Source organism: Symphalangus syndactylus, chromosome 22 (assembly GCF_028878055.3).
Source record: "Symphalangus syndactylus isolate Jambi chromosome 22, NHGRI_mSymSyn1-v2.1_pri, whole genome shotgun sequence".
NCBI classification, from domain to species: domain Eukaryota; kingdom Metazoa; phylum Chordata; class Mammalia; order Primates; family Hylobatidae; genus Symphalangus; species Symphalangus syndactylus.
The window spans coordinates 24,056,668-24,084,604 of record NC_072444.2 but is presented as its reverse complement, the minus strand read 5'-3'; the positions used below and the strand labels follow the sequence as shown (position 1 = coordinate 24,084,604).

The 27,937-nt window shown below is 44.8% G+C and overlaps 2 protein-coding genes across 2 annotated transcripts; one reads left to right on the top strand and one right to left on the bottom strand.

Annotated features, from left to right (window-relative positions):
- Window positions 1-14,278: 14,278 nt before the first annotated feature.
- On the bottom strand, window positions 14,279-16,380 carry HNRNPCL1 (heterogeneous nuclear ribonucleoprotein C like 1). The gene is made up of 2 exons (XM_055261649.2): window positions 16,219-16,380; window positions 14,279-16,008 (listed from the first exon to the last, which is right to left on the bottom strand). The coding sequence occupies exon 2, from the start codon at window positions 15,824-15,826 to the stop codon at window positions 14,945-14,947; it is 882 nt and encodes a 293-aa protein (XP_055117624.1). The 5' UTR covers window positions 15,827-16,008; window positions 16,219-16,380; the 3' UTR covers window positions 14,279-14,944.
- Window positions 16,381-22,792: 6,412 nt separating this feature from the next.
- On the top strand, window positions 22,793-27,636 carry LOC129472125 (PRAME family member 5-like). The gene is made up of 3 exons (XM_055261552.2): window positions 22,793-23,280; window positions 23,943-24,521; window positions 26,602-27,636. The coding sequence occupies exons 1-3, from the start codon at window positions 22,988-22,990 to the stop codon at window positions 27,161-27,163; spliced, it is 1,434 nt and encodes a 477-aa protein (XP_055117527.2). The 5' UTR covers window positions 22,793-22,987; the 3' UTR covers window positions 27,164-27,636.
- The last annotated feature ends 301 nt before the right edge of the window (window positions 27,637-27,937 follow it).

The window sequence follows — 27,937 nt, the reverse complement described above, 5'->3', positions numbered from 1 at the left end:
TCAACTTTTTTGAAATACAGACAGAACTGCATTTAAAGGAAAAAATTCAAAGCTTTAAATTGTTCATATGAAAAAAGAAAAAGGACAGGATATAGCTCTGTGCCATCGTAGGCTGCACTGTCAACATCCCAGACCAGCTGACTGTAGGTCAGATGGGAATGTTTTTCCAGAAATTAGTGACTTACCAGATCTGGATGTAGTTTAGAAGGTGCTCAGACCTCAGGAAGAAACAAGCAGGAACTCCAGGCTTGAAGACTTTGGGTCTCTCCTGTGGGTCTTTAGAAGCTTTTATTGACCTTTCTAATCACAACTCCCACCCACGCCCTTCCACATATCTGCTGCTAGCTTCCAATCCAAAAGTGATATCTGATTGCATTTCTGAAGCTCCACCCAGTTAATCCTGATTGGGTTTTTGGCTCTCCCCAGATTAATGGATTGACTCAGATATCCATTCATATCACGTATCTCTATTCAGTTCATGAAGCAAAAAACTTGACAGCGTTAGGCATAGGGTAGAAGTGAAGAATACATTCATTCAAGGCCGGGTGAGGTGGCTCACATCTGTAATCCCAGCACTTTGGAAGGACAAGGTGGGTAGATCACCTGATGTCAGGAGTTCAAGACCAGCCAGGTCTAAAAGGTGAAACCCCATCTCTACAAAAATACAAAAAATAGCCGGGCATGATGGCAGGTGCCTGAAACCCAGCTACTCGGGAGGCGGCTGAGGCAGGAGAATTGCTTGAACCCAGGAGGCAATGGTTGCAGTGAGCCAAAATTATGCCACTGCACTCCAGTCTGGGTGACAGAGGGAGATTTTGTCAAAAAATAAAAAGATTCATTGATTCATGAACTCCACAGACACTGATGGAATTTTACTAATATGTGAACTTCATAGTCTTGAGTGTGAGGCAGGGAAGGATTTGATCTGTTCCCAACATTAGACAGAAAAATAAAATCTGAAAGTATCGTTGTTAGGAGATCTTTGGCCACATCAAAAGATAAAAATGCTTTATACTTAAGAAAGCTTTATGAAAACAGGGGAGTCGTCCCTACAAAATCAGAATAAAAATCTCAATGTATCGAATGGTCTTGGGGATTTTATATCACCTAAGGTAGCAGATTATATGCTCGTTCTGGTGGAGGAGAGCTGCCACCGAGGGCCTGAGTGGTCTCAGGGCTTAGGTTAAGGCTTCCCTGGAAGAAATTGAAACCACATCTAGAAACTTTATAAATTTAATCAGTGAAGAAGGGAGGGGGAGAAACAAAAATAAACCAAGCTTGCAATGCATTCAGCATTCATCATGAGGTCAGCTAACTAATTTACCTGGAGCTCAAAACAACGTTTTACAACAGGGAATTAGAGATGGGATCATTCACGTTCACCAAACTGTGGGGCACAAAGCTGATTTTCTGAAATGTGCAGGTTTGCTGAGCATTCCCCTCTTCAGTGCCCACTTCACTTCCCTACTTCCCATCATCTTCTTAAAAATTATCTTGTTGGCTGGGCGCGGTGGCTCATGCCTGTGATCCCAGCACTTTGGGAGGCTGAGATGGGTGGATCACGAGGTCAGAAGTTGTAGACCAACCTGACCAACATAGTGAAACCCTGTTTCTACTAAAAATACAAACACTAGCTGGGTGTGGTGGTGGGTGCCTGTATTCCCAGCTACTTGGGAGCCTGAGGCAGAAGAATCACTTGAACCTAGGGAGCAGAGGTTGTGGTGAGCCAAGATCATGCCACTGCACTCCGGCCTGGGCAACAGAGGGAGACTTCATCTCAAAAAAAGACAAACAAACAAACAAACAAACAAAAAAAGACCGGGTTTCGCCATATTGGCCAGGCTGGTCTCCAACTCCTGACCTCAGGTGATGTGCCTGCCTCTGCCTCCCAAATTGCTGAGATTATAGGCATGAGCCAACATGCCCTGCCCGTTTGATGAGTTTTAACACGTTTTCACTCATGAGAGACACAACACATTTTCATGACTCCTAGATGGTTTCCTGTGTCCTTTGTGGTTTATCACCCTATCTCTAGTTTGTGGAAACAACTGGTCTTTTTTTTTCTTTTTTGAGACGGAGTGTTGCTCTGCCACCCAAGCTTGAGTGCAGTGGTGTGATCTTGGCTCACAGCAACCTCTAGCTCCCAGGATCAAGCGATTCTCCTGCCTTAGCCTCCCGGGTAGCTGGGACTACAAGTGCCTCCCACCATGCCAGTCTAGTTTTGTATTTTTAGTAGAGATGAGGTTTCACCATGTTGGCCAGGCTGGTCTCAAACTGCTGACCTTGTGATCCACCCACTTTGGCCTTCCAAAGTGCTGGGACTACAGGTGTGAGTCACTGCGTGCGGCCTTTATTTTATTTATTTATTTATTTATTTTTTATTTATTTATGAGATGTAGTCTAGCTCTGTCACTTAGGCTGGAGTGCAGTGCATGATCTCAGCTCACTGTAAACTCTGCTTCCTGAGTTCAAGTGATTATCTTGTGTTCAGATGATTCTCCTGCCTCAGCCTCCCAAGTAGCTGTGGTTACAGGGGTGTACCACCACACCCGGCTAATTTTGTATTTTTGGTAGAGATGGGGTTTTACTGTCTTGTCCAGCTGGTCTCGAACTCCTGACCTCAAGTCATCTTCCTGCCTTGGCCTCCAAAAGTGCTGGGATTATAGGCATGAGCCACCGTGCCCAGCCCAATTGGTCTTTTTAGACTATTTTCTGGAATGGCATATAAATGGAAGCATACAGGATGCTGTCTTTGTGTCTGGTTTCTTTTGTTCTGATCGGTAATTTTGAGAATTATCTACATTGTTGTGTGCATAGGTAGTTTCTTCCTTTTTATTACTGTGCAGCGTTCTACCGTATGGACAGACCACGCTTTAGTCCATCCACAATCATTGTCCTGTAAATGAGCAATTTGTCCGGATTAAACCTTCCTCTTTTTGGTCACTACGAACTTCAATTATCTCTGGTACTGTCCAACCATTTTGGTAGAAAGGCAAAGGTCAGACATATAAAGCTTTTGTTTCTGTAACAGCCACAAACTACAAAAGAAAAAAAATGTCCACCAAGAGAATAACAGGACTCATTGGAAAAGGAGAAATCCTGGACACCTCAGAAACACACAAACGCATTTTTAAGAATTGACTTTTGGAGGATTCTAAAAGACTGACTGATTCCAAAAGAGCTCCTGGAAAATACCAAGTACTAAAGACGAAGAAGAAAAATAAAATACTGAAGAAATAATGAGGGAGGAAAGTAAAAAGAATTGTGTGGTGACTGAGTTGTCATCAACCATTTTCTCCTATTATCCTCATCACCTAATTAATCTGAATCTATTAACTGATGTGGTTAACCGTCCTCTTACCCTGAGATTGCCACTCCCTTTGCTAAACTACCTTTCCGTGGGGCAGTTAGACTAGTGCCTTACAAATGTAGCCACTGGATCAGGTAGGACTCTGCCCTGGAACTATTTACACACTCAAAGAGCTCCTGGGCTGCATGTGGCCCAAGGGCTGCAGGTAGAACAAGCTTGTGATAAAGCTTAGGATGAACAAGCTTGTGGTAAAGGATAGGATGTTGAACATACCAGGAAAGGTATTTTATATTCTTTGTAGCTATTGAAAATGGGAATAATTTCTTCATTTCTTTAACAGCCTTTAAGATTGTTTGCTTTTGGCATACACAAATGCCACTCATTTTGTATGTTGTCTTTGTATCCTAAATTTTTAGTTAAAGATCTTTTTGTTAAAGATCCACCTGCTCCTAGTAGTTTTCCTAAGTCTTACCCTGTAATGTTTGCTTTTAATTTTGATACCTCTTTATGACTTAACAGTAAAAAGGATGTATGGTTTTTATCAACTGTCTCCAAAATAATCTCTTGTTATGCAGGGAATACAGTTCTTTTCTTTCATACATAAGTTCCGTAGTTGCTTCCCTAACTGCAAAGGCCATCTCACTGAGTTAAGTAGCTCCTGAAAGCAGCTTGGAGTTAGAAGTATGTGTGTTACACCCCATATTAGTGTGCTGTGTGGGGCAGTTCAACAAAAATGTAATAATATATTTTTGTGAATGAGAGTTGGCATGTCAAATGCATCCTCAGAAAAATAATTAGTGTTATAGTCTTAAAATTTTTTTTCTAAAGTTGATACTGTGGGTTATTTTTGTGAACAGCTTGATGTTTGGAACCTTTTTCCTCAAAATAAACAAGTCGTTATTAAACCAGGAATTTAAAGAAAAAAAATTTCTTGGTGGGAGCAGTGACTCATGCCTGTAACTACAACACTTTGAGAGGCCAAGGCGGGAGGATCATTTAAGCCCAGGGTTTCGAGACCAACCTGAGTGACATGGCAAAACCCTATCTCTACAAAACATTTGTTTGAGGGGCAGGATGGAGTCTCGCTCTGTTACCCAGGCTGGAATGCAGTGGCACAATCTCAACTCACTCCAACATCCGCCTCCCAGGCTCAAGCGAATCTCATACCTCAGCCTCCTGAGTAGCTGGGATTATAGCCACCCACTACCATGCACAGCTAATTTTTATATTTTTGGTAGAGACGGCGGTTCACCATGTTGGCCAGACTGGTCTCGAACTCCTAACCTCAAGTGGTCCACCTGCCTTGGCCTCCCAAAGGGCTGGGATTACACCAGTGAGCCACCAATGTCCTGCTTCTTTTTTAAAAATTAGATGGGCATGGTTGAAGGGGAGCAGCCCCTCCACACCTGTGGGTGTATCGCATCAGGTGGGACGAGAGACTGAGAAAAGAAATAAGACACAGAGACAAAGTATGGAGAAAGAACAGTGGGCCCAGGGGACCGACGCTCAGCATAAAACATGTGAGCAAAGGAATCTGTGTCACAAATAAGTTCAAGGGAAGGTACTCTGCCTGGATGTGCGTGTAGGCCAGATGTATGCTTCTCTCCACCCAAACATCTCAGCGGAGTAAAGAATAACAGAGCAGCATTGCTGCCAACATGTCTCGCCTCCCACCACAGGGCGGTTTTTCTCCTAACTCAGAATAGAACAAATCTACAATCGGATTTTATACCGAGACATTTCATTCCTAGGGGCAGGCAGGAGACAGAGGCCTTCCTCTTATCTCAACTGCAAGAGGCCTTCCTCTTTTACTAATCCTCCTCAGCACAGACCTTTCACGGGTGTCGGGCTGGGGGATGGTCAGGTCTTTCCCATCCCACGAGGCCATATCTCAGGCTATCACATGGGGAGAAACCTTGGACAATATCCGGCTTTCCAGGGCAGAGGTCCCTGTGGCTTTCCACAGTGCATTGTGCCCCTGGTTTACCGAGAATGGAGAATGGCGATGATTTTACCAAGCATATTGCCTGTAAATATACTGTTAACAAGGCACACCCTGCACTGCCCTAGATCCCTTAAACCTTGATTCCATACAACGCATGTTTTTGTGAGCTCAAGTTTGGGGCAAAGTTACAGATCAGCAGCATCTCAGGGCAAAGCAATTCTTCAGGGTACAGGTCAAAATGGAGTTTCTTATGTCTTCCTTTTCTACATACACACAGTAACAGTCTGCTCTCTCTTTTCCCCACACATGGTGGCATGCATCTGTAGTCCCAGCTATTTGGGTGGCTGAAGTGGGAGAATTCCTTGAGCCCAGCAGATTGATGCTGCAGTGGCCATGCTCACACCAGTACTGTAATCCAGCCTGGGCAGCAGAGTCACACTCTGTCAAAAAAAAAAAAAAAAAATCTTAACCAAGCAGTTAAAAAAAAATCCAATTGTAATCAGTAGGCAGATCCCAAACTCCCCCAAAAAGGAGAGAAAGAGCATTTAGAAAGCTCTACATGCTAGCATTCCATTCAGACTGTTTAATCCTACCATTGTGGTTTTGTAAGAAAAACAGTCTTAAAGATTTCCAATAATTCCCACAATGGCCATAAATTATCCTGGGTGTCATTTTCCCATCAATTTAAAAAGGCACGTGAGAGGCCATGTGCGGTGGCTCACACCTGTAATCCCAGCACTTTGGGAAGCCGAGGCAGGTGGATCACCTGAGGTCAGGAGTTCGAGACCAGCCTGGCCAACATGGAGAAACTCCATTTCTACTAAAAATACAAAAAATAGCCGGGCGTGGTGGTAGGCACCTGTAATCCCAGGTACTCGGGAGGCTGAGGCAGGAGAAGCAGTTGAACCCGAGAGGTGGAGTTTGCATTGAGCCAAGATAGCACCTTTGCACTCCAGCCTGGCCACAGAACAAGACTCCATCTCCAAAAAATACTACTAATAATAGTTATAACAGCATGTCCATTCACTCTCCAAAGTGTCCGGGGCTGGATAATTAATTGTGAGGCCCTCTTCTGTAGCACCATACACTATAGCATATATGTGGATTAAAATAAATACACATAAAAATGCAAGTATATATTCTATATATTTTCCATATACTTATATAAGGTCACGTGCAAATTCAAGGCTAGGTCAAAGAGTAGAGCAGCTATATCTGGAAAGGGGAGTGGAAGTGAGTAATGGTAATAAAAGGAAACAGATATAGATATGAATAGGTAGACATACACATATATAGCTGCAAGAAAGGGGGTTGTCATGGACCAATGATGACAGTGAGCCATGTAAAAAGGCTACAATTTTTGTGATTGTGTGTCCGTTTTCAGGATGGGTTGCAGCTTACCTTTTTAGAAAGGCTGATGCCATAGTCATAGTGAATAAATTATTATAAAATGTGTTTCCTTTCTGGTGCACCTCTGGAGAAATTTCCAGTGGTAGGAGAACTCAGTTTACTGGGCAGGTTATCACACAGATAAGATTTTACAGATCTAATGGCACTACCATTAACTTCATTATCCTTGGTATTCTACAAAGGTCGAGTGAACAAATGGTATCTTAAAACTAAAATTAGCTAAATTAACAAAAAAGATTGGATTACTTTTTTTTTTTTTGACACAGAGTCTCTGATGCCCAAGCTGCAGTACAGTGGTGCTATCTCAGCTCACTGCAACCTCTGCCTCCTGGGTTCAAGTAATTCTCATGCCTCAGCCTCCCAAATAGCTGGAATTACAGGCATGCCACCACACCCAGCTAATTTTTGTATTTTTAGTAGATAACGGGGTTTCACCATGTTGCCCAGGCTGGTCAACTCCTGGTTTCAAGTGTTCCGCCAGCCTCAGCCTCCCAAAGTGCTGAGATTACAGGCGTGAGCCACCACACCCAGCAAGACTGGATTACTTTAATGCAATTTTTACCACCCCTGTGGGAAGACACAGCCAGATCCCTCATAAGGTATTTTTTTTCACCAACTACAATCAGAAGCACTGATCATAAAGTATTTGCTGGATAACCTATGCCTTTGATAATAGAACCTCATGTATCCCCTACACCTTTTAGCTCTGATCGTGTAACCAGGGGTTCAACTCCAACAGATTAACCATTGCTTAAATTGAAAACCCCAAATTGCTCAGGCATGTCCGACGGGAAAAAGGTTTAACCTCTTAACCGTTAACACAGCCTGGCTGACTGTTTGAATTGGCATCACCTGAAACCAGTTGGAAAGGCCATGCGAGCTTGCTCCACCATCCCCAGATTGGGGAGACAGGTTTGGGACTTGTCTCCTATCTCCTTGTCAGTTAACTCTTTTTTATTTTTATTTTTATTTTTTTCTTTGAGACAGAATTTCGCTCTGTTGCCCAGGCTGGAGTGCAGTGGTGTGATCTCAGCTCGCTGCAACCTTGGCCTTCCGGGTTCAAGTGATTCCTGCCTCAGCCTCCCTAGTAGATGGGATTACAGGCATGCACCACCATGCCTGACTAATTTTTGTATTTTTAGTAGAGAGGGAGTCTCACCATATTGGTCAGCCTGGTCTGGAACTCCTGACCTTGTGATCTGCCTGCCTCAGCCTCTTAAGGTGCTGGATTGCAGGCATGAGCCACTGTGCCCAGCCCAGTTAACTCTTAATAATTTATTATTCTTTCCCCAAATGGAGTCTTGCCCTGTCACCCAGGCTGGACTGCAGAGGTGCAATCTCAGTTCACTGCAACCTCTGCCTCCCAGGATCAACAAATTCTTGACTCAGCCTCCCTAGTAGCTGGGATTAGAGGCATGGGTCACCACACCCAGCTAATTTGTGTATTTTTAGTAGAGACAAGGTTACACCATGTTGACCAGGCTGGTCTCAAACCCCTGACCTTGTGATCTGACTGCCTCGGCCTCCTAAAGTGCTGGGATTATAGGCATGAGCCACCGTGCCCAGCCTTTTTTGCTTTTCTCAAACTATGGTGGTGCAGTATCGGGTTCTATGCACTTAGGAGAGTAAGCCCATCATTCAGTAACAATATGACTTAGTACCGCAAGACCTTTCAAAGCCTATTTCCAGTTGGTGAAGGAGGCTTTCGATGATGTTTGGACCTTCATGCCCTAGCATTTGGAGATTGCATCTTTTAAAATGGCCCCAAGGGAAATCTGCCCATGAGCAGCATTGGCTGGGACTATACCAGGTGATTTAACTTTTTTTTTTTATTATTATTATATTTTAGGTTTTAGGGTACATGTGCACAATGTGCAGGTTTTTTACATATGTATCCATGTGCCATGTTGTTTTGCTGCACCCATTAACTCGTCATTTAGCATTAGGTATATCTCCTAATGCTGTCCCTCCCCCCTCCCCCCACCCCCCACCCCACAACAGTCCCCGGAGTGTGATGTTCCCCTTCCTGTGTCCATGAGTTCTCATTGTTCAATTCCCACCTATGAGTGAGAACATGCAGTTTGGTTTTTTGTTCTTGCGATAGTTTACTGAGAATGATGTTTTCCAGTTTCATCCATGTCCCTACAAAGGACATGAACTCATCATTTTTTTTTTTTTTTTTTTTTTGAGTCAGAGTCTGGCTCTGTCCCCCAGGCTGGAGTGCAGTGGCACCATCTCGGCTCACTGCAAGCTCCGCCTCCCGGGTTCACGCCATTCTCCTGCCTCAGCCTCCCGAATAGCTGGGACTACAGGCGCCCGCCACCACGCCCTGCTAATTTTTTTGTATTTTTAGTAGAGACAGGGTTTCACTATGTTGGCCAGGATGGTCTCGAACTCCTGACCTCGTGATCTGCCCACCTCGGCCTCCCAAAGTGCTAGGATTACAGGCTTGAGCCACCGCGCCCGGCGAACTCATCATTTTTTACGGCTGCATAGTATTCCATGAATACCAGGTGATTTAAATTAAAGATAACCAAGGAAAAAAGCCTTTCTTAGAAGCAGACATCATCACGTGGTAGACAGCTTTTTTAAGAAAATGGAACAAAACTCCATTTGATCTCTTTCCATTGACTGAGACTTGGTTTTGTTTTGTATTAACACAAAATGATCAAGCCTACATTTTATTTTGTTACGTACTTTCACCACTCAAAGCAAACACTTTCTAAGGTCTCCTATTCAAAATTTAGCCACTATCACTAACCATAGCAATTGCTGGCTATGGAGTCATTTAGATGAATGGGAAGGATCACAACTAATAGTAGAACCTGCTCTCACACACGATTGGTTAATATTTATAATTAAATGACTCGGCACTGAGAAGAAGCTATAGATGCAAATGGGTGGCGTATGACTATTATTGATTTCATTACTGGTAACTTATCTCTATGCATAGGAAATATTAGTGTAACTGGGTCTAATCTAGGTAGTTCCCAGACTCTTGTTGCCCAGGCTGGAGTGCAATGGCATAATCTCAGCCTACTGCAACCTCCACCTCCCGGGTTCAAGTGATTCTACTCTCTCAGCCTCCCAAGTAGCTGGGATTACAGTCATGTGCCACTACAGCCAGCTAATTTTGTATTTTTGGTAGAGACAGGGTTTCTCCTTGTTGGTCAGGCTGGTCTCCAATGCCCAGCCTCAGATTATCCCCCAGCCTCAGCCTCCCGAAGTGATGGGATTGCAGGCACGAGCCACCGAACCTGGATAGAGGACATTTCTGATGGCTCCATATTGATGGAACAACAAATAACTCTCTGGTAAATCATTTCCCATAATACCCTCAAATTAAAAAATGGAGAAGCTGAGATGCAGATCAATGCGGACTTTGGTACAGAGTTGGTGGATACCAGGGCTGCCATATCCAGTTTACACCCCAACCTGATATATCAGCAGATCCCTTGGAGTAAGGAAAATATTTGTGAGGAGAGGTTTCTAATGAAGTTCAGAAAATTCCTGTGTTTGAAGCAGTCCAAATGACATTTGGACCATTTTTAGAAAAGAATGACTTTTTACTAAGTGACAACACGGGGATGAGATTTGCTTTCTAAGTTAAGGTGATGCGTAAAGCTTTCTTTGGAGGGAGAGAAAACCCTAGAGTTTCCTGACCTTCCTTAACCTGAACTGGTTGGTTCCCTAGAAGCAGAAATTGATCATACTGGAACCCAAACTTATACCAACCTTGACCTTCGTGAAGTACTCAAGTGTTTCTGCTCTTCTTCCTCATGTGATGTAGAAGGTATTAAAAGTGATGAGTGTAGGCCAGACAGGGTGGTTCATGCCTGTAATCTCAGCACTTTCAGAGGCCGAGGTGCGTGGATCACCAGTGGTCAGGAGTTCCAGACCAGCCTGGCCAACATGGTGAAACTCTCTCTCTACTAAAAATACAAAAATTAGCTGTGTGTGGAGGCCTGCGCCTGTATTTCCAGCTAACCGGGAGACTGAGGCAGGAGAATCACTTGAACCGGCAGGTGGAGGTTGCAGTGAACCAAGATCGTGCCACTGCACTCCAGCCTGGAAAACAAGAGTGAAACTCCATCTCAAAAAAAAATTAATAAATACATTATAAATCAATATATAAATAAATGCATGCTTTAAAGAAAAAAGAAATTAACTTTACCTACAAGTTTCATATGCAATTGAATACCTCTTAAATTTTGATGCGAACCGGCCAGGCATAGTGGCTCACGCCTATGATCCCAGAACTTTCGGAGGCTGAGGCGGGCAGATCACGAGGTCAGGAGATCGAGATCATCCTAGCTAACACGGTGAAACTCTGTCTTTACTAAAAATACAAAAAATTAGCCAGGCATAGTGGCAGGCGCCTGTAGTCCCAGCTACTCAGGAGGCTAAGGCAGGAGAATCGCTTGAACTGGGGAGGCAGAGGTTGCAGTGAGCCAAGATCGTGCCACTGCACTCCAACCTGGTGAGAGGACAAGACTCGGTCTCAAAAAATAAATAAATTACACCAATCAATAAATCAATAAACAAATATATTGTGACATGAACCAACATTTTTCAACTTGTAGACTAATGTCTTACAAAATCCTTTCCTTGTCACCTTCAAATCTCCATTCCAAATGCTACACTCTGCATAACTCTACCACTTTGTTGCCATTTTCTGATGATGGAGAAGACCATACATGTGTGTGTGACATCAGAACTATTGACTCCTCCTATTGATGTTTAAGATATTCCATTACACAAACCTAGGTTCATACTTTTTGTTGATAGATCTTACGCCAAAAATGTAGGAGAAAAATGCCAAGCAGGAAATGCTATCACTTCTGAAGATGAACTCATAGAGATGGAAATTCTTTCAGAATTTACTTTTCCAGCTTTTTTTTTGTTTTTTGTTGTTGTTTTTTGTTTGTTTGTTTGTTTTGAGATGGAGTCTCACTCTGTCACCAGGTTGGAGTGCAGTGGCATGATCTTGGCTCACTGCAACCTCCTCCTGGGTTCAAGGGATTCTCCTGCCTCAGCCTCTCGAGTAGCTAGGACTATGGGCGGGTACCACCATGCCCAGCTAATTTTTGTATTTTTAGTAGAGGCGGGGTTTCAGCATGTTGGCTAGGATGGTCTCGATCATTTGATGTCGTGATCTGCCTGTCTTGGCCTCCCAAACTGCTGGGATTACAAGCGTCAGCCACCACCGCACTGGCCTTTTTTTTTTTTTTTTTTTTTTGAGATGGAGTCTCACTCTGCTGCCCCAGCTGGAATGCAGTGGCGAGATCTCAGCTCTCTGCAACCTCCTACTCCCTAGTTCAAGCGATTCTCCTTTCTCAGCCTCCTGAGTAGCTTGGGTTACAGGCCTGCACCACCATGCCTATCTAATTTTTGTATTTTTAGTAGAGATGGGGTTTCTCTATGTTGGCCAAGATGGTCTCCATCTTCTGACTTCATGATCTGCTGGATTTGGCCTCCCAGAGTGCTGGATTACAGACATGAGCTGCCACACCCAGCCTATTTTTCCTGTTTTAAAAGTTGGTTAATTCTTTAGTGTTTATTTTAGAGTTTATATCAGACAATTGACAGTAATATACACTCCTACTGGAGCTTGTCATATAGTCAAAGTAGTTAGTACTTTTACAAATAGTAGATATGCCTTTGGAGTGATTGATAATATTAAAATATTATGTAAACTATGAGAATTTCTCACTTCTAGTGGAAGCACATTAAATACAAATCATGAGTGAACAACGTTTTGTCCTCAAAGGTTTTTTTTTTTTTTTTTTGAGAGAGAGCCTCACTCTGTCACCTAGGCAGGAGTGCAGTGGTGCAATGTCAGCTCACTGCTACCTCCACCTCCCAGGTTCAAGCAATTCTCCTGACTCAGCCTCCTGAGTAGCTGGAGTTACAGGTGCACATCACCATGCCTAGCTAATTTTTTTGTATTTTTATTAGAGATGGTGTTTCACTGTTTCACCGGTGAGCCACCATGCCCGGCCAACATCTCTTTATGATAAAACTCTCCCTCTGCCATATAATCAGAGAACTTGCTGAAACTAGACATTGGTTCATTGGAAACTCTAGAGGCAAATAGAATGCATCTATAGATCTACTATATGAAATACATAATGGTTTTATTTATTGGATGCATCAATACTCAGGACATATTTGGAGAGGAACCTATTCATTCTTCAATGCAGATGGCATGCAAAGATTACTTTATAAAACTCATAGAAATATTTTTTGTTCCTGCCCCAATTCAAACCATTACCATGCAAGCTGGTATCAACAGAAGTTAAGGCCATTGAGGTAGAAATAATTAAATAAAGCTTTATTGGAAGCTAAATGTGAGGATCAACCTGGAATCCTGGTATCCATGTTCCATGTTGGTGTACTGCACCCATTAAGTCGTCATTTAACATTAGGTATATCTCCTGATGCTATCCCTCCTGCCTCTCCCCACCCCACAACAGTCCCCGGAGTGTGATGTTCCCCTTCCTGTGTCCATGTGTTCTCATTAAAAAGTCAGGAAACAACAGGTGCTGGAGAGGATGTGGAGAAATAGGAACACTGGTGGAAATGTAAACTAGTTCAACCATTGTGGAAGTCAGTGTGGCGATTCCTCAGGGATCTAGAACTAGAAATAAAATTTGACCCAGCCATCCCATTACTGGGTATATACCCAAAGGACTATAAATCATGCTGCTATAAAGACACATGCACACATACGTTTACTGCGGAACTATTCACAATAGCAAAGACTTGGAACCAACCCAAATGTCCAACAATGACAGATGGGATTAAGAAAATGTGGCACATATACACCATGGAATACTATGCAGCCATAAAAAATGATGAGTTCATGTCGTTTGTAGGGACATGGATGAAACTGGAAATCATCATTCTCACTAAACTATCGCAAGGACAAAAAACCAAACACCACATGTTCTCACTCATAGGTGGGAATTAATTGGATTTTTAAAAAAACTGTTTGGTTAAGTTTTTATATTTTGACATGGTCTCACTCTGTTGCCCAGGCTGGAGTACAGCAGTGGTGTGAGCATGGGTCACTGCAGCCTCAATCTTCTAAGCTCAAGGGATTCTCCCACCTCAGCCACCCAAGTAGCTGGAACTACAGATGCATGCCACCATGCCCGGCTAATTTTTAAAAAAGAGGGAGGGCATTGGTGGCTCACTGGTGTAATCCCAGCACTTTGGGAGGCCAAGGCAGGTGGATCACTTGAGGTTAGGAGTTCGAGACCAGCCTGGCCAACATGGTGAAACCCTGTTTCTACCAAAAATACAAAAATTAGCTGGCATGGTGGTGGGTGGCTATAATCCCAGCTACTCAGGAGGCTGAGGCATGAGAATCACCTGACCTGGGAGGCGGATGTTGGAGTGAGTTGAGATCGTGCCACTGCACTCCAGCCTGGGTTACAGAGCCAGATACCATCCCCAACCCTCAAAACAAATGTTTTGTAGAGATAGGGTTTTGCCATGTTGTCCAGGTTGTTCTTGAACCCCTGTGCTGAAATGATCCTCCCGCATTGGACTCCCAAACTGTTGGAATTACAGGCATGAGTCACTGCTCCCACCAAGAAATTTTTTTTTTTAAATTCCTGGTTTAATAAGAACTTGTTTATTTTGAGGAAAAAAGGTCCCAAACATCAAGCTGTTCACAAAAATAACCCACAGTATCAACTTTAGAAAAAAAATTTTAAGACTATAACACTAATTATTTTTCTGAGGATGCATTTGACATGCCAACTGTCATTCACAAGAATACATTGTTACATTTTTGTTGAACTGCCCCACACAGCACACTAACATGGGGTGTGTAACACACATACTTCTAACTCCAAGCTGCTTTCAGGAGCTACTTAACTCAGTGAGATGGCCTTTGCAGTTAGGGAAGCAACTACGGAACTTATGTATGAAAGAAAAGAACTGTATTCCCTGCATAACAAGAGATTATTTTGGAGACAGTTGATAAAAACCATACATCCTTTTTACTGTTAAGTCATAAAGAGGTATCAAAATTAAAAGCAAACATTACAGGGTAAGACTTAGGAAAACTACTAGGAGCGTCAAGGGAAGTGAAAATGGGACTAGGCGCAGGGCCATATGAATTAATGAATATGGGAAGGACAAGGATGGGGAGAACAGTAAGCATGTGCTGAAGATACTAAGGGAGAGGATCTGGTGAAAAATTTGTTGTTAGACAAGCGCCTAGGTAAGGAAATAATGGGATAAGATTTCTAAACCCCACTATGTTCTTAGGAGTCATCCTGTCCATTGGCGCTGTCTCTGTCATCCTTTCCTTCCTCAGCCCCTTTTTGATCATCCTCGATCAACTCCAGCTGGTCATCCCCCTGATCTTCATTATCATCATCATCCAGTGGGTGCCCCTCCTCAGCAGAGTCATCTGCACCCCCCTCAGACCCCATCTTCACCTGAGTCGCATCTGTCTTCACGGAGCTGCTGCTCTGCTCCTCTTCAGACTTAGCATTCTTCACCTCTACTCCTTGTTTGCTCTGTTCCCTTTCAGTTTTTTCCAGGTTTTCCAGGAGAGAATCCACTTTGTGTTTTATCTGGGTCAACTCCTGCTTAATGGCCTGAAGGTCATCTCCATTCAGCTTTCCAGACTTGGAAGATCCCCACTTTCCGCTCTTAGAATTGGAGCCACTTTTGCCCCTTCGTGAGGTGTTTCCTGATACACGCTGGCGTTTCGAGGGCACTACAGCCAGAGCAATAGGAGGAGGAGGAGGTACACGTGCTGGGAAACTGTACATCCCATCATAATAAGCCCGTTGAAAGTTATAGTCCAAGTCAAAAGAGGAGCCGTACATCTCTGCTGCTGATCGTTTCGCACCTGCGTTTCCTCGATTCACTTTTGGCTCTGCAGCCAGGTTAATATCTACAACCTGGCCAGCAATCATTCTGCCATCCTCTCCTGCTACAGCAGCCCGGGCATTTTTCTCCTTACCATATTGAACGAAGGCAAAGCCCTTATGAACAGAGCAGCCTGCAATTTTGCCATACTTGGAAAAGATTGCCTCCACATCAGATTTCTTGACAACAGGAGTGTTGAGATTCCCAATGAACACACGGGAGTTCATGGAATGAGGATCCATCTTGTTGGTAACGTTGCTGGCCATTGTATCGGTTGCTAAGATTTCTCAAAAAGCCAAAAACAGGAGGTGGGAAGGAAGAACAGATTCGATTCTAAGTCTCCTGCTGCCGAGTTCTACGTGGAGAAGCCGACTGCGGCTCGAGGTCAGAAATGCGGCCACAACAGCAAAGTATTGTTCTCTCCACAGAATGGCCCCCAACGAGAATTCTGAAAAGACGTAAAGAAAAGCACAATCAACATATTTGAAAAGACAAGACTGCATCTAGAAAAAAAAGATCAAAGCTTGAAACTGTTCTTATGAAAAAAAGAAAAAAAGACAGGATACAGCCCTGTGCCATCGTAGGCTGCACTGTCACCATCCCAGACCGGCTGACTGTAGGTCAGATGGGAGTGTCCTTCCAGAAATTAGTGACTTACCAGATCTGGACTCAGTTTGCAGGGTGCTCAGACCTCAGGAAGAACCAAGTAGGAACTCCAGGCTTGAAGACTTCGGGTCTCTCCTGTGGGTCTTTAGAAGCTTTTCTTGACCTTTCTAATCACAACTCCCACCCACGCCCTTCCACGTATCCGCTGCTAGCTTCCAGTCAAAAAGCGATATCTGATAGCATTTCTGAAGCTCCGCCCAGTTAATCCTGATTGGGTTTTTGGCTTTCCGCAGATTAATGGATTGAACCAGATATCCATTCATGTCACATATCCATATTCCTTTCATGAATCAAGAAATTGACAGCATTAGGGATAGAGTGGAAGTCAAAAATTCACTCATTTAAGGCCAGGTGAGTTGGCTCATGCCTGTAATCTCAGCACTTTGAGAGGCCAAGGCAGGTGGATCTTTAACAAAAAGATCTTTAACTAAAAATTTAGGATACAAAGACAACATACAAAATGAGTGGCATTTGTGTATGCCAAGAGCAAACAATCTTAAAGGCTGTTAAAGAAATGAAGAAATTATTCCCATTTTCAATAGCTACAAAGAATATAAAATACCTTTCCTGGTATGTTCAACATCCTATCCTTTACCACAAGCTTGTTCATCCTAAGCTTTATCACAAGTTTGTTCTACCTGCAGCCCTTGGGCCACATGCAGCCCAGGAGCTCTTTAAGTGTGTAAATAGTTCCAGGGCAGAGTCCTACCTGATCCAGTGGCTACATTTGTAAGGCACTAGTCTAACTGCCCCACGGAAAGGTAGTTTAGCAAAGGGAGTGGCAATCTCAGGGTAAGAGGACGGTTAACCACATCAGTTAATAGATTCAGATTAATTAGGTGATGAGGATAATAGGAGAAAATGGTTGATGACAACTCAGTCACCACACAATTCTTTTTACTTTCCTCCCTCATTATTTCTTCAGTATTTTATTTTTCTTCTTCGTCTTTAGTACTTGGTATTTTCCAGGAGCTCTTTTGGAATCAGTCAGTCTTTTAGAATCCTCCAAAAGTCAATTCTTAAAAATGCGTTTGTGTGTTTCTGAGGTGTCCAGGATTTCTCCTTTTCCAATAAGTCCTGTTATTCTCTTGGTGGACATTTTTTTCTTTTGTAGTTTGTGGCTGTTACAGAAACAAAAGCTTTATATGTCTGACCTTTGCCTTTCTACCAAAATGGTTGGACAGTACCAGAGATAATTGAAGTTTGTAGTGACCAAAAAGAGGAAGGTTTAATCCGGACAAATTGCTCATTTACAGGACAATGATTGTGGATGGACTAAAGCGTGGTCTGTCCATACAGTAGAACGCTGCACAGTAATAAAAAGGAAGAAACTACCTATGCACACAACAATGTAGATAATTCTCAAAATTACCGATCAGAACAAAAGAAACCAGACACAAAGACAGCATCCTGTATGCTTCCATTTATATGCCATTCCAGAAAATAGTCTAAAAAGACCAATTGGGCTGGGCATGGTGGCTCATGCCTATAATCCCAGCACTTTTGGAGGCCAAGGCAGGAAGATGACTTGAGGTCAGGAGTTCGAGACCAGCTGGACAAGACAGTAAAACCCCATCTCTACCAAAAATACAAAATTAGCCGGGTGTGGTGGTACACCCCTGTAACCACAGCTACTTGGGAGGCTGAGGCAGGAGAATCATCTGAACACAAGATAATCACTTGAACTCAGGAAGCAGAGTTTACAGTGAGCTGAGATCATGCACTGCACTCCAGCCTAAGTGACAGAGCTAGACTACATCTCATAAATAAATAAAAATAAATAAATAAATAAATTAAATAAAGGCCGCACGCAGTGACTCACACCTGTAGTCCCAGCACTTTGGAAGGCCAAAGTGGGTGGATCACAAGGTCAGCAGTTTGAGACCAGCCTGGCCAACATGGTGAAACCTCATCTCTACTAAAAATACAAAACTAGACTGGCATGGTGGGAGGCGCTTGTAGTCCCAGCTACCCGGGAGGCTAAGGCAGGAGAATCGCTTGATCCTGGGAGCTAGAGGTTGCTGTGAGCCAAGATCACGCCACTGCGCTCAAGCTTGGGTGGCAGAGCAACACTCCGTCTCAAAAAAGAAAAAAAAAGACCAGTTGTTTCCACAAACTAGAGATAGGGTGATAAACCACAAAGGACACAGGAAACCATCTAGGAGTCATGAAAATGTGTTGTGCCCCTCATGAGTGAAAACGTGTTAAAACTCATCAAACGGGCAGGGCATGTTGGCTCATGCCTATAATCTCAGCAATTTGGGAGGCAGAGGCAGGCACATCACCTGAGGTCAGGAGTTGGAGACCAGCCTGGCCAATATGGCGAAACCCGGTCTTTTTTTGTTTGTTTGTTTGTTTGTTTGTCTTTTTTTGAGATGAAGTCTCCCTCTGTTGCCCAGGCCGGAGTGCAGTGGCATGATCTTGGCTCACCACAACCTCTGCTCCCTAGGTTCAAGTGATTCTTCTGCCTCAGGCTCCCAAGTAGCTGGGAATACAGGCACCCACCACCACACCCAGCTAGTGTTTGTATTTTTAGTAGAAACAGGGTTTCACTATGTTGGTCAGGTTGGTCTACAACTTCTGACCTCGTGATCCACCCATCTCAGCCTCCCAAAGTGCTGGGATCACAGGCATGAGCCACCGCGCCCAGCCAACAAGATAATTTTTAAGAAGATGATGGGAAGTAGGGAAGTGAAGTGGGCACTGAAGAGGGGAATGCTCAGCAAACCTGCACATTTCAGAAAATCAGCTTTGTGCCCCACAGTTTGGTGAACGTGAATGATCCCATCTCTAATTCCCTGTTGTAAAACGTTGTTTTGAGCTCCAGGTAAATTAGTTAGCTGACCTCATGATGAATGCTGAATGCATTGCAAGCTTGGTTTATTTTTGTTTCTCCCCCTCCCTTCTTCACTGATTAAATTCATAAAGTTTCTAGATGTGGTTTCAATTTCTTCCAGAGAAGCCTTAACCTAAGCCCTGAGACCACTCAGGCCCTCGGTGGCAGCTCTCCTCCACCAGAACGAGCATATAATCTGCTACCTTAGGTGATATAAAATCCCCAAGACCATTCGATACATTGAGATTTTTATTCTGATTTTGTAGGGACGACTCCCCTGTTTTCATAAAGCTTTCTTAAGTATAAAGCATTTTTATCTTTTGATGTGGCCAAAGATCTCCTAACAACGATACTTTCAGATTTTATTTTTCTGTCTAATGTTGGGAACAGATCAAATCCTTCCCTGCCTCACACTCAAGACTATGAAGTTCACATATTAGTAAAATTCCATCAGTGTCTGTGGAGTTCATGAATGAATGAATTTTTTTATTTTTTAACAGAATCTCCCTCTGTCACCCAGACTGGAGTGCAGTGGCACAATTTTGGCTCACTGCAACCATTGCCTCCTGGGTTCAAGCAATTCTCCTGCCTCAGCCGCCTCCTGAGTAGCTGCGTTTCAGGCACCTGCCATCATGCCCGGCTATTTTTTGTATTTTTGTAGAGATGGGGTTTCACCTTTTGGACCTGGATGGTCTTGAACTCCTGACATCAGGTGATCTACCCACCTTGTCCTTCCAAAGTGCTGGGATTACAGATGTGAGCCACCTCACCCGGCCTTGAATGAATGTATTCTTCACTTCTACCCTATGCCTAACATTGTCGAGTTTTTTGCTTCATGAACTGAATAGAGATACGTGATATGAATGGATATCTGAGTCAATCCATTAATCTGGGGAGAGCCAAAAACCCAATCAGGATTAACTGGGTGGAGCTTCAGAAATGCAATCAGATATCACTTTTTGATTGGAAGCTAGCAGCGGATACGTGGAAGGGCGTGGGTGGGAGTTGTGATTAGAAAGGTCAATAAAAGCTTCTAAAGACCCACAGGAGAGACCCAAAGTCTTCAAGCCTGGAGTTCCTGCTTGTTTCTTCCTGAGGTCTGAGCACCTTCTAAACTACATCCAGATCTGGTAAGTCACTAATTTCTGGAAAAACATTCCCATCTGACCTACAGTCAGCTGGTCTGGGATGTTGACAGTGCAGCCTACGATGGCACAGAGCTATATCCTGTCCTTTTTCTTTTTTCATATGAACAATTTGAAGCTTTGAATTTTTTCCTTTAAATGCAGTTCTGTCTGTATTTCAAAAAAGTTGATTGTGCTTTGGTTGATGTCATTTCAAAATTCTTGAAGGGAGCAGTGGGTCATGCCTTTAACCCCAACACTTTGGGAGGACAAAGTGGGAGGATCATTTCAGCCCAGGGGTTTGAGACCAACCTGGGCGACATGGCAAAAACCCTCCTCTACACAACTTTTTTTTTTTTTTTTTTTGAGGACAGGGATGGAGTCTCGCTGTGTTGCCCAGACTGGAGTGCGGTGGCACGATCTCAACTCACTGCAACCTTTACCTCCCGGGTTCAAGCAATTCTCATGTCTCAGTCTCCGTCCTGAGAAGATGGTATCGCAGCCATCTGAAACCATGCCTGGCTAATTTTTGTATTTTTAGTAGAGGGGGAGTTTCACCATGCTGTCCAGGTTGGTCTCGAACACCTGACCTCAAGCGATCCACCTGCCTTGGCCTCCCAAATTGCTGGGATTACAGCCGTGAGCCACTGGTACTCCGCCTCTACACTTTTTTTTTTTTTTTTAATTAGCCGAGCATGGTAGCATAGATCTGTAGACCTAGCTATTTGGGTGGCTGGTGTGGGAGAATTACTGGAGCCCAGAAGATTGAGGCTGCAGTGAGCCATGCTCGCACCACTGCTGTACTACAGCCTGGGCAAAAGAGAGAGACCCTGTCCAAAAAACAAAAACAAAATCTTAACCAAAAACGATCTTTGACCTTAATTTTAAACCAATCACATCCTCTTCCACCCAAATGGAGACATGGGTGTGGGGGTGCATGCCTGTAATCCCAGCTACATGGAAGGCTGAAGCATGAGAATTGCTTGAATCTCCGAGGCAGAGGTAACAATGAGCCAAGATGGCGCCACTGCACTCCAGCCTGGGCGACGAAGTGAGACTCAGCTCCCTCAACACCAAAACAAATTATGCCACCCAGGTGATCATTGGATACATGAAGATTTCTATTGTGTTTTCTTAGGGACTGTCATCTCTGTCTTTGTAAAACTCTTTTAACTCTGAAATATTTGGATAAATTTGATGTGGCCGAGGATCCCTCAGCAAAGATACTTGCAAGTTTTTTTCCTTTCTGTCTAATATCAGGAAGAGATTCAACCCTTCCCTATCTCACACTCAGGACTATGAAGGGCACCTATTAGTCAAACTCCATGTTTGTAGAGGGAATCAGTGATTGAGTCCCGGACTTTCACCCTATCCCTAAATCTTTCATTTTGATGGGTGAATATCTAATTCGATTAGTTAATCTGGAAGAAAGCCAAAAATCCAATCAGGTTTAACTGGGTAGAGATTAAGAAGTCTAAGGAAATGTAGTTCTCTCTCTGTCTCTCTTTTCAATCTAGCCTATTTCCCAGGCTGGAGTGTGGTGGTATAATCTCAGCTCACTGCCAACTTCTGCCTCCTGGGTTCAAGTGATCCTCCTGCCTCAGCCTCCCTAGTAGCTTGGACTACAGGCACAGACCACTGCACCTGGCTAATTTTTACTGTCTTAGTAGATGTCGGGTTTTACCATGTTGGCCAGGCTTGTCTTGAACTCCTGATCTCAGATGATCCACCTGCCTCAGCCTCCCTAAATGCTGGGATTACAGGTGTGAGTCACTGCACCCAGTCAAAGTGGTTCATTTTTAATATATGTAAGAGGTGTGCATTGGAAGCATCTATCTTGCAAATGATGGGTAACAGTGTCACATAGGTTTCAAAGCTTCTCACTGAAATTTTCAATAATGAAGCTGGGGCAGAGGCTCACACCTGTAATCCCAGTACTTTGGGAGGCCAAGGTGGGTGGATTGCTTGAGACTGGGAATTCAAGACCAGCTTGGACAACATAGCGAAATACACTTTCTTTACGAAAACTCCAAAAATAAAAGATTAGTTGGGTGTGGTGATGCATAACTGTGGTCCCAGCTACTTGGGAGGCTGAGGAGGAAGAATCCTTTGAGCCTGGGAGGTCAAGGCTGCACTGAGCCGAGATCCCACCACTGCACTCCAGGCTGGGTGACAGAGCAAGACCCTGTCAGAAAGAGAGAGAGAGAGAGAGAATAAGGGAGGGAGGGAAAGAAGACAAGAAAGAAAGAAGGGAGAGAGAGGGAGAAAGAAAGAAACAAGGGAGGGAGAGAGGGAAAGAAGGAAAGAAGAAAGAGAGAGAAAGAGAAAGAAAGCTTAAATAATGAAAAGAAAACACATAGAACCTATTCTAGGGATGCCCCATGAATGTTCCCAACCAGCTTATTTGTAGGAACTGAGAATGTAGGCATGTAGGCTGTGACACTCCCATCCCCATTGTTTTAGAAACTTGAGTAATTAGTGATTTCCCCCAACGGTGGGAGGGGTTAGCTTTCAGGTTCCTCCATACTCACTAGTCACTGGATGAGCACTGGATACAAAGGAAGGGCTAGTGGTGGCCCTGCCTCCTTACTGCTTGGGAGAGGCTCATACTGATGCAACAGAGGCAGAATGCTGGCTTAATGGCCACTGAGTACAGCGTAGAATTAGAGTAAACTGAGGACTCTTTCACCATTGCCAGAGCCGTGACTTTGGCCCTGGGTGAAGATGAGATTGCATGGGCTTGGCCTGAGAGTGATGCCTTTTCTCTGGGTTTGTCCTCTGGAAGTTTTCCTTGCAGATTCATGAAGATGAGCACCCGGACTCCACCCAGACTCCTGGAGCTGGCGGGGCAGAGCCTGCTGAGGGACCAGGCCTTGGCCATCTCCACCCTGGAGGAGCTGCCCACGGAACTTTTCCCCCCACTTTTCCTGGAGGCCTTCAACAGGAGACGCTATGAGGCCCTGAAGCTGATGGTGCAGGCCTGGCCTTTCCGCCGCCTCCCTCTGAGCCCTCTGATGCAGATGCCTTGTCTGGACACCTTCCACGCTGTGCTGGATGGGCTTGATGCACTGCTTACCCACAGGGTTCGTCCCAGGTGAGGTGGCCCAGGTGGGCTGGTGGGGAGGGCCCAGGTGTCCAAGAGAAAGAACAGCTGGCTCATGAGAAGTGAGGAGGCCCAAGGGGGGATGGTGGTGGTGAGGAAGCTGAGAGGCCTTGGCCATTCCCCAGCTCCTCAGGGAAAGCACTGCTCACCACGCAAGGTCCATGGAGGTAACAGGAAGCTCTCCTCTAATGGCACTGAAAACCACCATGAAAAGTGAGAACTGGTCCGGGCACAGTGGCTCACAATGTAATCCCAGCACATTGGGAGGCTGAGGTCAAGAGTTTGAGACCAGCCTGTCCAACATGGTAAACCCCAACTCCACTAAAAATACAAAAATGAGCTGGGCATGGTGGTGGGCTCCTGTAATCCCAGCTGCTTGCGAGGTTGAGGCAGGAGAATCGTTTGAACCCGGGAAGTGGAGGTTGCTGTGAGCTGACATCGCACCACTGAACTCCATCCTGGGGGACAGAGGGAGACATGGTCTCAAAAAAAAAAAAAAGTGGAAGTGGGCAGTATGCAAGGGGAAAACAGGGTGGAGAAAAGTCAGACAGAGGGACAAGAAGCAGGGAGGGGAGGAGCTGCTATCCAGGATGTGGAGTTTAAGTTCAGAAATGAGTCCTTAAATTCTCAGTCTCACCTCTATTTTCCCACAGGAGGTGGAAACTTCAAGTGCTGGATTTACAGGATGTCTGTGACAACTTCTGGATGGTTTGGTCCGAAGCTATGGCCCATGGGTGCTTCCCCGTTGCCATGAGGAACAGAAAACCAGTGCCGGACTGTCTAAGGATGAGAGGACAGCAGCCCTTGACTGTGTTCATAGACCTTTGGCTCAAGAACAGGACTCTGGATGAATACCTCACCTGCCTCCTTCTGTGGGTCAAGCAGAGGAAAGATTTACTACACCTGTGCTGTAAGAAGTTGAGAATTTTGGGAACGCCCTTCCGCAATCTCAGAAACATCCTGAAAATGGTGAACCTAGACTGTATCCAGGAGGTGGAAGTGAATTGCAATTGGATACTGCCCATCCTGATACAGTTTATCCCGTACCTGGGCCAGATGAAGAATCTTCAGAAGCTCCATCTCTCCCACATGGATGTCTCTCGCTACACTTCCTCAAAACAGAAGGAGTTTGTTACCCAGTTCACCACTCAGTTCCTCAAGCTGCGCTACCTCCAAAACCTTTCTATGAACTCTGTTTCGTTCCTCGAAGGCCACCTGGACCAGCTGCTGAGGTGAGGGAGGGTGGTGAGCTTTCTCTGCAGGCCACAGCAGAGCCTGTTACAGTAAACGCTAGTGGGCATCTACTGTGAGCCAGACTATGAGGATGTAACAGTGAAGAGGACACTAGAATGTCCACGCATTGTCCTTTTGGCAGCCCTGTCCTGAAATGGGTATCACGCAATTATCCCAATAGAAGCGGATGGATTAGCTGGGGTAGATGCTATAGAGAGGCTGCCATGCTAGGAAGCTAGCCACTGGGGGGTTCAGATCTAGTGAGGGTGCCTTTGTGAATTCTTCCTGAGGATGTATGTCTAAGTTAAGATGATGAAAACTAGGCCAGGGATGGTGGCTCATGCCTGTAATCCTAGCCCTTTGGGAGTCTGAGGCAAGAGGATAACTTGAGCCTAGGAGTTTAAGACCAGTCTGGGTAACATAGCAAGACCCCTTTTGGAAATGAATACATAATTAAAAGAAACAAGATAATTTTTTTTTTTGGATAAGGAGTTTCACTTTTACTGTCCAGGCTAGAGTGCAGTTGCACCATCTCAGCTCACTACAACCTCCGCCTCCCGGGTTCAAGTGATTCTCCTGCCTCAGCCTCCCGAGTACCTGGGATTACAAGCGTGGGCCACCACACCTGGCTAATTTTTATTGTATTGTATTGTATTGTATTTTTTATTTATTTATTTATTTATTTATTTATTTATTTGAGACGGAGTCTCCCTCTGTCTCCCAGGCTGGAGTGCAGTGGCACGATCTCGGCTCACTGCAAGCTCTGCCTCCCGGGTTCACGCCATTCTCCTGTCTCAGCCTCCCTAGTAGCTGGGATTACAGGCGCCCGCCACCAAGCCCAGCTAATTTTTTTGGTATTTTTAGTAGAGACGGGATTTCACTGTGTTAGCCAGGATGGTCTCGATCGCCTGACCTCGTGATCCACCCGCCTCGGCCTCCCAAAGTGCTGGGATTACAGGCGTGAGCCGCCGTGCCCTGTCAATTTTTATGTTTTAAGTAGAGACAGGGTTTCACCATGTCGGCCAGGCTATTCTCCAACTCCTGACCTCAGGTGATCCACCTGCCTTGACCTCCCAAAGTGCTGGGATTATCGGCATGAGCCACCGTGCCCAGCCAACAAGCTAACTTTTCAGAAGATGATAGGAAGTAGGGAAGTTAAGTGGGCACTGAATAGCAGAATGCTCAGCAAACCTGTACATTGCAGAATACAAGCTTTGTGCCCCACAGCTTGGTGAACACAAATGATCCAATCTCTAATTCCCTGTCGTAATAGGTTGTTTTGAGCTCCAGGTAAATTAATTACATAGGAAATGCATGATTCTGAAACAGAGGGTCGGGGAGCAGGCACAAAGAATGGTGAAAGTGACAGATGCTTTGCTGATGATACAGGCGTGTCAGAGACTCCTGCAGCTCGCCCACCCCAGCTGATGTTGCAGGATCCTGCTTGGATTTGTCCCTTGTGCCTGCATCTCCACTGGGCTCCTGTGGCCCAGAGATGTGGTTTTCTGCCTGACAGATGAGGAAAGGGAGCTTTAGGGACTCTGTGAACTGGATCCATTCCTATAGATGATGGTGAAAAGACAGGCTCAAATGGATATATATATATTTTTTTGATACAGAGTCTCGCTCTGTGACCCAGGCTGGAGTGCAGTGGCATGATCTCTGCTCACTGCAACCTCCACCTCCTGGGTTCAAGCGATTCTCCTGCCTCAGCTTCCCAAGTACCTGGAATTGCAGGCACGTGCCCCCACACCTGGCTAATCTTTGCATTTTTAGTAGAGACGGGGTTTTGGCATGATTGCCAGGCTGGTCTCAAACTCCTGACCTCAAGTAATCTGCCAGTCTAAGCCTCCCAAAGTTCTAGAATTGCAGGTGTGAGCTACTGCACCAGGCCTAAAATGGAATTGACCTCAGTGGCAAAGCTCTTCATCACGCAGCATCTTAAGTGTTGACTATCAGACAATCAGAATGACCCTGGGCTTGGGCAAAATGGTCTTTGTCCTTCACTTTGACAGTCCCCACCACCCTCAACTGACCCCTACAATTCCCCACAACTAACTTCTTGCTCTCTCTCCCCAGCTGTCTGAAGACCCCGTTAAAGATCCTCACAATAACTAACTGTGTGCTTTTGGAATCAGACTTGAGGCATCTATCCCAGTGCCCGAGCGTCAGTCAACTAAAGATCCTGGAACTGAGTGGCATCAGACTGGCCAATTTCAGTCTTGTGCCTCTCCAAGTTCTCCTAGAAAAAGTTGCAGCCACCCTTGAGGACCTGGACTTAGATGACTGTGGCATCGCAGACTCCCAAGTCAACGCCATCCTGCCTGCCCTAAGCCGCTGCTTTGAGCTCACCACCTTCAGCTTCTGTGGAAATCCCATCTCCATGGCCACCCTGGACAACCTGCTGTGCCACACAATCAGACTCAACAACTTACACCTGCAGCTGTATCCTGCCCCGCGGGAGAGTTACGATGCTGATGGTACTCTCTGCTGGAGCAGATTTGCCCAACTTAGGGCTGACCTGATGGGGAGAGTGAGGGACTTAAGGCACCCCAGGAGGGTCTTGTTCTGTACTGACTACTGCCCTGAATGTGGCAGCAAGTCATTTTATGGCCTGGAGGTAGATCAGTGCTGCTGTTGAATACTTGCCTATTTAGGTGGATATATCAAATGCTTCCTTCTGGACACATGGAAACTAAAACCTAGGTCTTAGGTATATCCTAAAGAGAGCACAGAAGCCACTGTTTCAGACACCATCTCTGAAAGTGGGAAAGGAAAGGTAATCAAGTAGGGGGGAAAAAGAGCTCACCACCTTCAGCTTCTGTGGAAATCCCATCTCCATGGCCACCCTGGAGAACCTGCTGTGCCACACAATCAGACTCAACAACTTACGCCTGGAGCTGTATCCTGCCCCGCGGGAGAGTTATGACGCTGATGGTACTTGGGGGAAAAGTTTACACGGATTCAATAGGACTTTGGGGACCTGTGTCCTGTAGAGTGGAACATGGGAATGTGAATGTCTAGAGTGGAATTCAGGCTTGAGAATACATGAGGGAGCTCCCCTTGCATGGATGGCTGTAAAGAAGCAGTAAGAAATAAAGGGAAACTGAGTGGAAACTGTCTGGTGTCCTCTATTAACAAGTAACCTGTTTTCCAGTTTAAGCCTCAGGAATCTTCAGTTATTGAACAACAACAACAAAAAGGCACTGAGTTGTCCAATCAGTAAGATGCAGCCCCAGAAAAATAAGGCATTTAAATGAAATTTGGTTATTTTAATCAATTTCCTCCCATTCTTTTTTTTGAGACAGTTTCACTCTTGTTGCCCAGGCTGTAATGTGGAGTGCATTGGTGACATCTCTGCTCACTGCAACCTCCATCTCCAAGGTTTAAGAGATTCTCCTGCCTCAGCCTCCCA

Coding starts and splice junctions, on each gene's coding strand:
- HNRNPCL1 (XM_055261649.2), bottom strand. CDS start 15,826: ATGGCCAGCAACGTTACCAACAAGATGGATCCTCATTCCATGAACTCC.
- LOC129472125 (XM_055261552.2), top strand. CDS start 22,988: ATGAAGATGAGCACCCGGACTCCACCCAGACTCCTGGAGCTGGCGGGG. Junction 23,281..23,942: donor ACCCACAGGGTTCGTCCCAG/GTGAGGTGGCCC, acceptor ATTTTCCCACAG/GAGGTGGAAACTTCAAGTGC. Junction 24,522..26,601: donor CACCTGGACCAGCTGCTGAG/GTGAGGGAGGGT, acceptor CTCTCTCCCCAG/CTGTCTGAAGACCCCGTTAA.